Source organism: Lissotriton helveticus, chromosome 3_1, assembly GCF_964261635.1.
Source record: "Lissotriton helveticus chromosome 3_1, aLisHel1.1, whole genome shotgun sequence".
NCBI lineage: Eukaryota > Metazoa > Chordata > Amphibia > Caudata > Salamandridae > Lissotriton > Lissotriton helveticus.
This window is the reverse complement of record NC_136061.1, coordinates 31,203,294-31,217,648: the sequence shown is the minus strand read 5'-3', so window position 1 is coordinate 31,217,648 and position 14,355 is coordinate 31,203,294. Positions and strand designations below refer to the sequence as shown.

Below are 14,355 nucleotides of genomic sequence, written 5' to 3'. Positions count from 1 at the left end.
CTACGCGGAGAGATTCGGTTCAAATTAGAACTTTTCCTCACTTGGCAGTCACAGAAAGGAAACTAAAACAGAGGTCATCATGTTAAAATAATTACAGCAGTTTGCCAGAAAAGGGTGCCTGATATTTAAAAGTCTGTGTCAGAAAACATACTAAATGATGACAAACGAAAAACATATGAAGGGGTTCTACTGTTAATTTTCCTACTAAAATCTTTCAAGTTTTATAGAATTCGTTCATCAATTCCTGCATCCACATTTCCAGCACCACTGACTGTTCCCATGTTTGTTTCTCATTATGTAGGAACCTACACTCCTCTAGGACCGATGCTTAATTTGTAAGTAAAAGCCCCAGGGCTCACAGTTTTGCTCAGAAGGAGCTGCTGTATTTCAGCACGCTGAAATAGTCATGATTCCGCCGCCTGTTTCCTTGTTCCACAACCTCCTATCCCGTTCTCTCACTCTTGCATGTTCTTGCTTTGAACCTTCGTCACTTTCTTCGGCCTTTTTCTTCCTCCTTTGCTCCTAGTGTGTTTTCCACTCTCCTCTTGCTTTGGATAAAAGCCTGACAAAGAAATATAAGTACTGGTCCCCAAAAATGAGTGCTGGTGCGTACCCCCTCACCCACTGGCTCAAATGAAGCAAGGTCTAGAACCTATCACTCGCACATGTATAAATTAATTCAATTCTTCGACCATGGTTCTGAGGTTTCTACAAGGTCTCCCTCTTCATCTCACATCTATTCTTTCACACTTGCTCTTAAGACGCATTTTTACTCCGCTTTTCGGTCAAATCTTTGGATAATTTATCTGATAACTTCGTAAAACAAGGGTCCCATTACTGCCAGCAGGTCTCCAGATAATAGTGCGATCTATAAAGGTTTTCATAACATAATGTAATATAACAAAACATTTTGGTAAGGGAAGCAGGCTCTGACAACTTCCCCACTGCAGAACGAAATAAGTAAAGGATGGAAGCCACCAATTAACCTCACCCTTTTCTACCAGGGGGAAGCAAGTAGTGATCCATAGCAGCAGGCCGGTGAAGACGGAGGCCACAAGGGTACACAGTGACACAGCGATACATAGAAGAGTCCTTCAGACTAACAGGCCATGGTGACCCATGAAGAAGGAATGAAGCCTCCCAGACTATCTCAACTTATGGGTGGAAAGTTACTTTTAATTGCCCTCCATCGATTTCCCAGGTCCCCTCAGATGCATTTCATGGCAGTGAACAGGTTCTTTTCAAATGACATATGGCCCACTCAATTGATCTGGGTATATACAAATCTTGAATAGGAGAGCATATCAGTTCTGTGTCTAAATGCCTAGTGCAATATTTTACAAACTGCTGTATGATGTGCAAAAGTGTCCCCTCTGGAAACCCTGTAGACCCAGTTAAAGTAATTCACTAGAATATCCATTGCAAAAAGGTGCAGTCAAGGAAGAGCTATCGACCAATCTCACGCCTGTATACCCCTCAGGAGGCACCCATAATAGGGAACTTTCATCCCGTGCACCAAAATTGCATTCCGGACCATACCCCTGACTGTGTGAACTGGTCGATCATGTGGACATGACAAGCTGTCTACTTCCAAGAACAACAAGCATTGGCATAGCCAATATGTCTCGCCTTTGGGACCTTATAAGTGTTTAATCATGCAACAGTTGATGTTGTTGCACCAAGGATATTGTGCTGCATAACTAAATTCTTATAAGGTCCAAAAAGTGAGACCTATTGGCTATGCTAATGCTTGTTATTAAGTGACCTCAAAACACGGTTTCTTCCCTAGAATGGGCAAGGCCCCTGAATAACGTAAAATAGGGCTAAGCTCGTCCTCCATTTTCTTGCCCCCTACTCCTAGCTGAATGTAACTCTCAAGTCTCTCAGAACTCCATCTCACCAAACCCATGAACTCCATTGTGTCCATCCTTATTGTTTGCCTTTTGGTCTCTGCCTCTGTTCTAAAGAGATGTGCACTGGAGGACATGTAGCCCTGCCACTTCCATGTTCAATGACTTGCAGAGTACACCTAACACCTACCCATTTATCAGTCCCCTGCTTTCCTTGTTTCAGTTTTCCTGCACCTGTCCTTTACTTCAGCACTGAGATTTCCCTCTCTTGCTTTTCCACTGACTCTAAATAGGAGGTAGGCATTCTTCTGCCCATGTTGAAACCTGGCTTTCCCAATGACTTGTGCTGTGGGAGAATATTACAAGGAATATCTACTGCCAGTGTCTAGGAAATTGCCAATATTATCAATGCATTGTTCACAGCTGGACTAGTCCCCAAAGTTTGGAAATCCAGTGTTGTTAGCCCTCTACCTTCAAAAGATGGTTTGGATGTTCAAAATGTTTACAACTCTGATCTCATGGTGCTGTTACCCACTTTTGAAAAAAAGACAAAGCAAATAATGTCTGAACAACTTACCGACCATCTTGAAGAATTCAATGCTCTGTACACTCCTCTCTGAGTTTGTCCAAGTAGATAGATGGAATCAGTCATGGCTTTGGTACTTAATGAGGTGATTCATTAATATTGTTTGATACGATGTGGCTTAGCGTGGCTGATCCTATTAGCTCTTCAATCGTCCACTGTACCATCATTGAAAGGTTTGCTGATGTGAGTATCTCTAGAACCACATCAACCTGATTTAGAATTTTTCAGTTTTTTCCTGCCATTTTTAGTTTTTCCCTCTGTTTCATTGTAGTTGCCAGGTCGTCTGCTGTAGCGCCTCACACGATTTTTCTCTCCCCCCCTATGGGTTTCTTTGTTTATTTAAGCTCTTTGTCTTATTAGGTTTTTAAAAAATGTATTTAATACTTGTGCTCAATCATGTCGGTGGATGGTGACGAAGTTAAAAATGTGCCCCTCCCCCCGGAAACATTTCTGCGGACGCCCATGAGCAGGTGTCACTGTAAGAGCAGGACCCCCAGTCGCAGCCAGCAGGTGTCACTGTAAGAGCAGGACCCCCAGTCGCAGGCAGCAGGTGTCACTGTAAGAGCAGGACCCCCAGTCGCAGGCAGCAGGTGTCACTGTAAGACCAATGCCCCCAGTCCCAGCCAGCAGGTGTCACTGTAACAGCAGGACCCCCGGTCACAGCCAGCAGGTGTCACTGTAACAGCAGTACCCCCAGTCGCAGCCAGCAGGTGTCACTGTAACAGCAGTACCCCCAGTCGCAGCCAGCAGGTGTCACTGCAAGACCAGTACTCAGCCACAGAGCCAGCAGGTGTCACTGTAACAGCAGTACCCCCAGTCGCAGCCAGCAGGTGTCACTGTAACAGCAGGACCCCCGGTCACAGCCAGCAGGTGTCACTGTAACAGCAGTACCCCCAGTCGCAGCCAGCAGGTGTCACTGTAACAGCAGTACCCCCAGTCACAGCCAGCAGGTGTCACTGTAACAGCAGTACCCCCAGTCGCAGCCAACAGGTGTCACTGTAACAGCAGGACCCCCAGTCGCAGCCAGCAGGTGTCACTGTAACAGCAGGACCCCCGGTCACAGCCAGCAGGTGTCACTGTAACAGCAGTACCCCCAGTCACAGCCAGCAGGTGTCACTGTAACAGCAGGACCCCGGGTCACAGCCAGCAGGTGTTACTGTAACAGCAGTACCCCCAGTCGCAGCCAGCAGGTGTCACTGTAACAGCAGTACCCCCAGTCACAGCCAGCAGGTGTCACTGTATCATCAGTACCCCCAGTCGCAGCCAGCAGGTGTCACTGTAACAACAGTACCCCCAGTCACAGCCAGCAGGTGTCACTGCAAGAGCAGTACCTCCAGTTGCAGCCAGCAGGTGTCACTGTAAGAGCAGTACTGTCAGCCACAGCCAGCAGGTGTCACTGCAAGAGCAGTACCTCCAGTTGCAGCCAGCAGGTGTCACTGTAAGAGCAGTACTGTCAGCCACAGCCAGCAGGTGTCACTGCAAGAGCAGTACCTCCAGTTGCAGCCAGCAGGTGTCACTGTAAGAGCAGTACTGTCAGCCACAGCCAGCAGGTGTCACTATAAGAGCAGTACCCCCAGTCACAACCAACAGATGTCACTGTAACAACAGTACCCCCAGTCACAGTCAGCAGGTGTCACAGTAACAGCAGTACCACCAGCCACAGCCAGCAGGTGTCACAGTAACAGCAGTACCCCAGTCACAGCCAACAGATGTCACTGTAACAACAGTACCCCCAGACTCAGCCAGCAGGTGTCACTGTAAGAGCAGTACTGTCAGCCACAGCCAGCAGGTGTCACTGTAACAGCAGGACCCCCAGTCACAGCCAGCAGGTGTCACTGTAAGAGCAGTACTGTCAGCCACAGCCAGCAGGTGTCACTGTAACAGCAGGACCCCCCGTCACAGCCAGTAGGTGTCACAGTAACAGCAGGACCCCCAGTCACAGCCAGCAGGTGTCACTGTAAGAGCAGGACCCCCAGTCACAGCCAGCAGGTGTCACTGTAAGAGCAGTACCCCCCAGTCACAGCCAGCAGGTGTCACTGTAAGAGCAGTACCCCCCAGTCACAGCCACCAGGTGTCACTGTAATAGCAGTACCCCCATTCACAGCCAGCTGGTGTGTCACTGTAAGAGCAGGACCCCCAGTCACGGCCAGCAGGTGTCACTGTAACAGCAGTGTCCCCAGTCACAGTCACCAGGTGTCACTGTAATAGCAGTACCCACATTCACAGCCAGCTGGTGTGTCACTGTAAGAGCAGGGCCCCCAGCCACAGTCATCAGGTGTCACAGTAACAGCAGGACCCCCAGTCTCAGCCAGCAGGTGTCACTGTAACAGCAGGACCCACAGTCACAGCCAGCTGGTGTCACTGTAAGAGCAGTACTATCAGCCACAGCCAGCAGGTGTCACTATAAGAGCAGTACTGTCAGCCACAGCCAGCAGGTGTCACTGTAAGAGCCGTACCCCCAGTCACAGCCAGCAGGTGTCACAGTAAGAGCAGTACTGTCAGCCACAGCCAGCAGGTGTCACTGTAACAGCAGTACCCCAGTCGCAGCCAGCAGGTGTCACTGTAAGAGCAGTACCCCCAGTCACAGCCAGCAGGTGTCACTGTAAGAGCAGTACTGTCAGCCACAGCCAGCAGGTGTCACTGTAAGAGCCGTACCCCCAGTCACAGCCAGCAGGTGTCACAGTAAGAGCAGTACCCCAGTCACAGCCACCAGGTGTCACTGTAACAGCAGTACCCCTTGTTGCAGCCAGCATGTGTCACTGTAACAGCAGGACCCCCAGTCACAGCCAGCTGGTGTGTTACTGTAAGAGCAGGACCCCCAGTCGCAACCAGCAGGTGTCACTGTAACAGCAGTGTCCCCAGTCACAGCCAGCAGGTGTCACTGTAAGAAAAGTACTCCCAGTCACAGCCAGCAGGTGTCTCTGTAAGAAAGGTACTCCCAGTCACAGCTAGCGGGTGTCTCTGTAAGAGCAGTGGTTCTTGGCTCTTCCTCATTCTGAAGCACTGTTCTTGCGAGAGCCAGCCTGCGCTTGGTGGACCTACTACGTGGTGCCAGGTGGTGAACAAAGCGCAGCTACTGTACCGCTATAGTGGTCTCCTTGACATCCTCTAGTTCCTCCACTTTATCAATGAGCACTTTCCGAAGTACAAGGATTTGGCACTCAAGGAACTTGGAATATCCAAATATTGCGAAGTAGGAGGCGTTTGTGTGCTGCACCAGTTTCTTGGCTTTCTTGTAGGCTGGTTTGAAGTTATCCCATTCCTCGAGCCTGGCAAACCTGCAAAAGAACCAGAAAGAGGTGTTTAGGCCTACAGAGGACTATACTTCCCTCTATTTGCAAGATTCCGGTAGAGTAGTGTGTTTGTTCAACTGGATAGGGGAAGAATGCACTCAGGTGAGCACTGACCCGGTACTTGGAGGTGTCTGCAGTGCTGTAGTAGGAGCTGTAAAAACCAGGACTGAGCCAATTTTCAGAGGTGAGGGTGCCCAGTACTGGTGTGGCCGGGGAGCTGCAGGATAGGGTTAAGTCAATTGTCATAGGTGATGGTGCTCAGTACTGGGGTGGCCGGGGTGCTGAAGGCTAGGTTTGAGTCAAATGTCAGAGGTGAGGGTGTGCAGTACTGGGGTGGCTGGGATGCTGCAGGCTAGGGTTGAGTCAATTGTCAGAGGTGAAGGTGCGCAGTACTGGGGTGGTCGGGGTGCTAAAGGCTAGTGTTGAGTCAATTTTCGGAGGTGAGGGTGCTCAGTACTGGGGTGGCCGGGGGTGCTGCAGGCTAGGATTGAGTCAATTGTCAGAGGTGAGGGTGCGCAGAACTGGTGTGGCCGGGGTGCTGCAGGCTAGGGTTGAGTCAATTGTCACAAGTGAGGGTGTACAGTACTGGTGTGGCCGGGGAGCTGCAGGATAGGGTTAAGTCCATTGTCATAGGTGATGGTGCTCAGTACTGGGGTGGCCGGGGTGCTGAAGGCTAGGGTTGAGTCAAATGTCAAAGGTGAGGGTGTGCAGTACTGGGGTGGCCGGGGTGCTGCAGGCTAGGGTAGAGTCAATTGTCAGAGGTGAAGGTGCCCAGTACTGGGGTGGCCGGGGTGCTAAAGGCTAGGGTTAAGTCAATTGTCGGAGGTGAGGGTGCTCAATACTGGGGTGGCCAGGGCGCTGCAGGCTACTGTGGGTCAATTGTCGGAGGTGAGGGTGCGCAGTACTGGGCTGGCCGGGGTACTGCAGGCTAGGGTTGAGTCAATTGTTGGAGGTGAGGGTGCGCAGTACTGGGTGGCCAGGGTGCTACAGGCTAGGGTTGAGTCAATTGTCATAGGTGAGGGTGCTCAGTACTGGGGTGGCTGGGGGTGCTCTAGGCTAGGGTTGAGTCAATTGTCGGAGGTGAGGGTGCTCAGTACTGGGGTGGCCGGGGGTGCTGCAGGCTAGGATTGAGTCAATTGTCAGAGGTGAGGGTGCGCAGAACTGGGGTGGCCGGGGTGCTGCAGGCTAGGGTTGAGTCAATTGTCAGAAGTGAGAGTGCGCAATACTCGGGCGGCCGGGTGCTGCAGGCGAGGGTTGATTCAATTGTCTGAGGTGAGGGTGCTCAGTACTAAGGTGGCAGCGGAGCTGCAAGCTAGGGTTGAGTCAATCGTCGGAGGTGAGGGTGCGCAGTACTGGGTTGGCTGGGGTGCTGCAGGCTAGGGTTGAACCAATTGTTAGAGGTGAGGGTGCGCAGTACTAGGGTGGACGGGGTGCTGCAGGCGAGGGTTGAGTCAATTGTCTGAGGTGAGGGTGCTCAGTACTAAGGTGGCAGGGGTGCTGCAGGCTAGGTTTGAGTCAATTATCAAAGCTGAGGGTGCACAGTACTAGGGTTGGCAGGGGTGCTGCAGGCTAGGGTTGAGTCAATTGTCGGAGGTGAGGGTACGCAGTACTGGGGTGGCCGGGGGGCTGCAGGCTAGGGTTTAGTCAACTGTCAGGGGTGAGGGTGCTCAGTACTGGGGTGGCTGGGGGTGCTGCAGGCTAAGATTGAGTCAATTGTCAGAGGTGAGGGTGCGCAGAACTGGGGTGGCCGGGGTGCTGCAGGCTAGGGTTGAGTCAATTGTCAGAAGTGAGGGTCTGAGGTGAGGGTGCTCAGTATTAAGGTGGCATGGGTGCTGCAAGCTAGGGTTTAGTCAATTGTCGGAGGTGAGGGTGCGCAGTACTGGGGTGGCCAGGGTGCTGCAGGCTAGGGTTGAGTCAATTGTCTTAGGTGAGGGTGCTCAGTACTAAGGCGGCAGGGGTGCTGCAGGATAGGGTTGATTCAATTGTCAGAGGAGAGGGTGCTCAGTACTAGGGTGGCTGGGGTGCTGCAGGCTAGGTCTGAGTCAATTGTCATAGATGAGGGTGCGCAGAACTGGAGTGGCCGGGGTGCTGCAGGCTAGGGTTGAGTCAATTGTCAGAAGTGAGGGTGCACAGTACTAGGGTGGCCGGGGTGCTGCGGGCGAGGGTTGAGTCAATTGTCTGAGGTGAGGGTGCTCAGTACTAAGGTGGCTGGGGTGCTGCAAGCTGGGTTGAGTCAATTGTCAGAGGAGAGGGTGCGCAGTACTGGGTTGGCCAGGGTGCTGCAGGCTAGGGTTGAGTCAATTGTCAGAGGAGAGGGTGCTCAGTACTGGGGTGGCCGGGGTGCTGCAGGCTAGGGTTAAGTCAATTGACAGAGTAGAGGGGGCTCAGTACTAGGGTGGCTGGGGTGCTGTAGACTAGGTCTGAGTCAATTGTCATAGGTGAGGGTGCGCAGAACTGGAGGGCCGGGCTGCTGCAGGCTAGGGTTGAGTCAATTGTCAGAAGTGAGGGTGCACAGTACTGGGGTGGCCGGGGTGCTGCAGGCGAGGGTTGAGTCAATTGTCTGAGGTGAGGGTGCTCAGTACTAAGGTGGCTGGGGTGCTGCAAGCTAGGGTTGAGTCAATTGTCGGAGGTGATGGTGCGCAGTACTGGGGTGGCCGGGGTGCTGCAGGCTAGGGTTGAGTCAATTGTTAGAGGTGAGGCTGCGCAGTACTAGGGTGGCCGGGGTGCTGCAGGCGAGGGTTGACTCAATTGTCTGAGGTGAGGGTGCTCAGTACTAAGGTGGCAGGGGTGCTGCAGGCTAGGTTTGAGTCAATTATCAAAGGTGAAGGTGCTCAGTACTGGGGTGGCCGGGATGCTGCAGGCTAGGGTTGAGTCATTTGTCAGAGGAGAGGGTGCTCAGTACAAAGGTGGCCGGGATGCTGCAGGCTAGGGTTGAGTCAATTGTCAGAAGTGAGGGTGCGCAGAACGCGGGTGGCCGGGGTGCAGCAGGCGAGGGTTGAGTCAATTGTCTGAGGTGAGGGTGCTCAGTACTAAGGTGGCAGGGGTGCTGCAAGCTAGGGCTGAGTCAATTGTCGGAGGTGAGGGTGCGCAGTACTGGGGTGGCCGGGGTGCTGCAGGCTAGGTTTGAGTCAATTGTCTGAGGTGAGGGTGCGCTGTACTAGGGTGGCCGGGGTAATGCAAGCTAGGGTTGAGTCAATTGTCGGAGGAGAGGGTGCTCAGTACTAAGGTAGCAGGGGTGCTGCAGGCTAGGTTTGAGTCAATTATCAAAGGTGAAGGTGCTCAGTACTGGGGTGGCCGGGATGCTGCAGGCTAGGGTTGAGTCATTTGTCAGAGGAGAGGGTGCTCAGTACAAAGGTGGCCGGGGTGCTGCAGGCTAGGGTTGAGTCAATTGTCAGAAGTGAGGGTGCTCAGTACTAAGGTGGCAGGGGTGCTGCAAGCTAGGGTTGAGTCAATTGTCGGAGGTGATGGTGCGCAGTACTGGGATGGCCGGGGTGCTGCAGGCTAGGGTTGAGTCAATTGTTAGAGGTGAGGCTGCGCAGTACTAGGGTGGCCGGGGTGCTGCAGGCGAGGGTTGACTCAATTGTCTGAGGTGAGGGTGCTCAGTACTAAGGTGGCAGGGGTGCTGCAGGCTAAGTTTGAGTCAATTATCAAAGGTGAAGGTGCTCAGTACTGGGGTGGCCGGGATGCTGCAGGCTAGGGTTGAGTCATTTGTCAGAGGAGAGGGTGCTCAGTACTAAGGTGGCCGGGGTGCTGCAGGCTAGGGTTGAGTTAATTGTCTGGTGTGAGAGTGCTCAGTACTGCGGTGGCTGGGGGTGCTGCAGGCTAGGATTGAGTCAATTGTCAGAGGGGAGGGTGCGCAGAACTGGGGTAGCCGGGGTGCTGCAGGCTAGGGTTGAGTCAATTGTCAGAAGTGAGGGTGCGCAGAACGCGGGTGGCCGGGGTGCTGCAGGCGAGGGTTGAGTCAATTGTCTGAGGTGAGGGTGCTCAGTACTAAGGTGGCAGGGGTGCTGCAAGCTAGGGCTGAGTCAATTGTCGGAGGTGAGGGTGCGCAGTACTGGAGTGGCCGGGGTGCTGCAGGCTAGGGTTGAGTAAATTGTCAGAGGAGAGGGTGCTCAGTACTAGGGTGGCCGGGATGCTGCAGGCTAGGGTTGAGTCAATTGTCAGAGGTGAGGGTGCTCAGTACTAGCGTGGCCGGGGTGCTGCAGGCTAGGGTTGAGTCAATTTACAGAGGAGAGGGTGCTCAGTACTAGGGTGGCCAGGGTGCTGCAGGCTAGGGTTGAGTCAATTGCCGGAGGTGAGGGTGCGCAGTACTCGGGTAGCTGGGGTGTTGCAGGCTAGTGTTGAGTCAATTGTCGGAGGTGAGGGTGCTCAGTACTAGGGTGGCAGGGGTGAGGCAGGCTTGGGTTGAGTCAATTGTCAGAGGTGAGGTGCTCAGTACTAGGGTGGCCGCGGTGCTGCAGGCTAGGTCTGAGTCAATTGTCATAGGTGAGGGTGCTCGGTATTGGGGGTGGCCGGTGTGCTACAGGCTAGGGTTGAGTCAATTGTCAGAGGTGAGGGTGTGAAGTACTAGGGTGGCCGGGGTGCTGCATGCTAGGGTTGAATCAACTGTCAGAGGTGAGGGTGCGCAGTCCTGGGTGGCCGGGGTGCTGCAGGCTAGGGTTGTATCAATTGTCAGAGGTGAGAGTGCTCAGTACTGGGGTGGCCTGGACGCTGCAGGCTATTGTGGGTCAACTGTCAGAGTATGAGGGTGCCCTAGTAAAGGACTAGCAGGGGAGGGGTGTAAAACTGAGTCAACTTTCAGAGGGTTTCGCAGTACAGGAATAGCATGAGTGCAGCAGGCCAAGACTGAGTCAGCTGTCAGAGCTGTGAGAGTGTCTCAGTATTGGACTAGCAGGGGAGGGGTGCAGGACTGAGTCAACTGTCAGAGTGGTGAGGGTGTCCCGGTACCGGCATAGCAAGAATGCTGCCGGACAAGACTGAGTCAGCTGTCAGAATCTTGAGGGTGTCCCAGTACTGGACTAGAAGCAGTGATGCAGGATAAGACTGAGTCAACTGTCAAAGTATGAGTGTTGAGGGTGTCCCTGTACAGGAATTATGGGTATGCATGAGTAGGTCAACTTTCAGAGGGTGTCCCAGTACAGGAATAGCAGGAGTGCTGCAGGCCAAGACAGAGTCAGAGCGATGAGGATGTCTCGGTACTCAAATGGCAGGGGTGTTACAGGCCAGGACTAAATCAACTGTTGAACTGGTGAATTAAATGAAATGAATGAATGAAATGAAAAAACATTTATTAAGCGCATGGGTACCCAGGAGCATCCCAGCGCTAAGAACTGACATGGGGGAGGCTGCAGAACTAAGGAAACAGAAACGTCTTCAGTTGTTTACGGAAAGCCAGATGATTGGGAACTATGCAAAGATGTAGTGGCAGAGAGTTCCAGAGTTTAGCGGCGTTATAAGAGAAGAGCCGTCCACCGCTTCTGGCCTTCATATTCCTGGGGACCTCGGCCAGATGCAATTCATCTGACCGAAGTTTCCTATTAGCTTTGTAGGGACGGATCATGGCTGAGTTGATAGGAGGCCCGTTCCCCTGCATGGATTTCTGTACTAGGCACAGGGCCTTGAATCTAACGCGTTCCTGCACTGGGAGCCAGTGAAGGGAGAGGAGTGCTGGTTTTGCCAAATGTCTGTTGGTAGCTCCAGTCAGAAGTCTGGCAGCGCTATTTTGAACAGAGTGTAATTTGGAAACCACTGTTGTGGGGACACCCAGATACAGTGCATTACCATAATCCAGTCTGGAAAGTATAAGTGATTGGACTAATACCTTTTTAGCTTGAACGGGGAGGAATTTATGGGCCATTCTAAGCAGGCCATAGCAGATGGCTGCCGTCTTCCTGGCCAGTACCCTAAAGTTTAAATCCTGATCCAACCAGATGCCCAAACTCTTGATTTCTGAATTCGGGACCGGGGGGAGTACCCATGGTGGCTGGCCACATGGAACTGGATTTAAAGCTAAAGGGGTTGCCCAATATCATGAGCTCAGTTTTCCGCCATTAAGCTTGAGCTGAGACACATCCATCCAGTTTGAAACGTCGTCTAGACAAGAATAGGTGCCATTGGTTTTTTGATCTCCTTGGTTTAACGCTACCACCAATTGCGTATCATCAAAGTAGGTCACCATGCGGATTCCAGAAGGGGCTACAATGGCTGCCAGAGGAGCCATATACACATTAAAAAGGGTTGGGCTATGCGACGAGCCCTGAGGGACTCTGCTCGGCAGAGAGGTAGGTTTAGATGCGATGTTCTCCTCAAATACCTGAAAGGTTCTTCCCTCCAGAAAGGAACACAGCCATTGATGCACCGGACCTGTTACTCTTATACCAAAATTAACAAAGGGGAGGGAGTGCAGAGGTCTTTTGGATAGAATCCACCTCCAGTACAGTTTTTATAACCAAAAAAGATTCCATCTTGTATATTTTATATTTTTTTGTATTTGTTCGTGATGTGTAAAAGTAAAACCTGCTGATCTAGGAGTTGTCCTAGGAAAGCTATATGTGTTTTTAAAATACCCCTCACACACTATCCCATAGTGTCATGCTTCATCATGGGGGTCTTCCCGTCCCTCTACGGGGCGGGGCATGCTTCGACCAGCGAGTACGCAGGAGCACTAGATTATTTGTAATAGGCTATGTGTGGTGTGGGTAGTGGGAGTGGTAGGGAATGTTGTAGTGTAGTTCCTATATTCCCAATAGGCTCTGCGCATTTGAATAATAAATCCTGTAGTTTAGACGTAGGACTGATGTCCTCTAGGCAAATCTAGTTCCTGAGGCGGAAAGCCGGGAACAAATGCTTGTGACTTTTTAATTTGAAAACTGTATTGTCGATTTTAATTTACCTGCTCCCTCTCTTCTGGGCATTCTTCCTTGTTATCAGCTGTGGCAGCCCCTCGTGCAGCGGACCTTAGCGCTGCCGAGGCTTGAGATTACACCCGCCGCCATTTCCCACGGGCCTACAGGCCACGCCCACAAGGCCACGCCCCCTTTCCCCCCGCAGCCTACTTAAACACGCTGATTGCTAGCGCGTGACAGAGGCAAATCTAGTTCCTGAGGCGGAAAGCCGGGAACAAATGCTTGTGACTTTTTAATTTGAAAACTGTATTGTCGATTTTAATTTACCTGCTCCCTCTCTTCTGGGCATTCTTCCTGTTATCAGCTGTGGCAGCCCCTCGTGCAGCGGACCTTAGCGCTCCCGAGGCTTGAGATTACACCCGCCGCCATTTCCCACTGGCCTACAGGCCACGCCCACGGCCGCGAGGCCACGCCCCCTCCCTATAAATATGTGCAGTCCTCGTACGCGCGCCGAAGACGCACCTAAGGCAAGCCCGTCTGCGCCCGTCCGCGACCGACCGGGGACAGGGGCACTCCACTATGCGCGTTCTCTTACTTACTCCTCTGAACAACTGCATATCCTTAATAAACATTGGCCGCTAAACCCTGCAACCTTGTCCTATGTTCAAAACCTTGGCATTGTCTTTCCTATGTGCACTACCTCTCCCCCCCCCCCTCCACCACTGCTCTCCTCTTGAACACGAGATCAGCCGTCAAGCATCAGACTGAAATATTTGACCTCTTGGATTCCAACTCCCCTGATCTACTGTTCCTAACCGAAACTTGGTACAGATCTGATTCCCTACCGAGTGTACTGGCAGCCCTCCCACCTCACTACTCCAGGCTTCGCGCAGATAGATCTGAGGATAGAGCAGGTGGTGGTGTAGCCCTGATTGCCCGCAAGGAATTCCACTTTCAGATACTCGCGTCTCCCAGGCTGCCAGCGGCTGACTGCCTTGTAGTACGTTCGACCATGCTTAAGACCCCTATCACCTGTGTGTTGATGTACAGACCACCCCAGCCAATCCCTGGCTTTCTTTCTGCTTTCCAGGACTTATTGGCCACTTTAGTATTCAATAATGTCGCTGTCCTTGTTTTGAGAGACATTAATTTCTGGCCTACTGACCCCGCTGAAGATATCACTTCTAAAGATTTTACCCATCTACTCCTCAGCCTCAATTTCACTCAGCATGTCCACGGCCCCACCCACATCAGGGGCCATATTCTCGATGAGATTTGGACATTAAACATCCCGACCTCTACTCCTCTCATATCGCCCTGCCCATGGTCAGATCACTCTCCGCTTGCCTTTTCTTTGGATCTGAGCCATAAAATAACATCTTCCTCCCCCAAAAACACCTGGGCAAGGAATTGGACTCAAGTCGACATACCATCCCTGTGTAACTCGCTAACTGCCACCTGCCCAGATCTATCGGGCCTAGCCCCACACTCTCAGGCCACCATTCTGGACCACTGGCTCACCAAAGCCTGTGACCCAGTGGCTCCCCTGAAACGGGTCACCATCAACCGCACCCATAATGCTAATAAGTGGTTCAATCCTGGCCTCAAAGCCAAGAAATTAGAGCTACGGCAGGCTGAACGAGCTTGGAGAAGGACCTACTGCCCGACCCGAAGACAATTCTTCACCACCCAACTCAGTGAATACAAACAAGCCATCTTGACAGCCAAAACAGAATACTTTTCTGGGCGCATCTTAGCCACAGACAATCAATCTCGGGAGA

The 14,355-nt window shown here is 52.2% G+C and overlaps 1 protein-coding gene across 5 annotated transcripts in view; it reads right to left on the bottom strand.

The window, feature by feature from the left end:
• Positions 1–14,355, bottom strand: part of ADCY10 (adenylate cyclase 10) — a 4,100,562-nt gene that overhangs the window by 91,912 nt on the left and 3,994,295 nt on the right. For all 5 annotated transcript variants that reach the window (XM_078679137.1, XM_078679136.1, XM_078679138.1 and 2 more), the window contains one exon: positions 5,519–5,714. In XM_078679137.1, the coding sequence (XP_078535263.1) occupies positions 5,519–5,714 (196 nt within the window). The remainder of the gene's footprint in view (positions 1–5,518; positions 5,715–14,355) is intronic.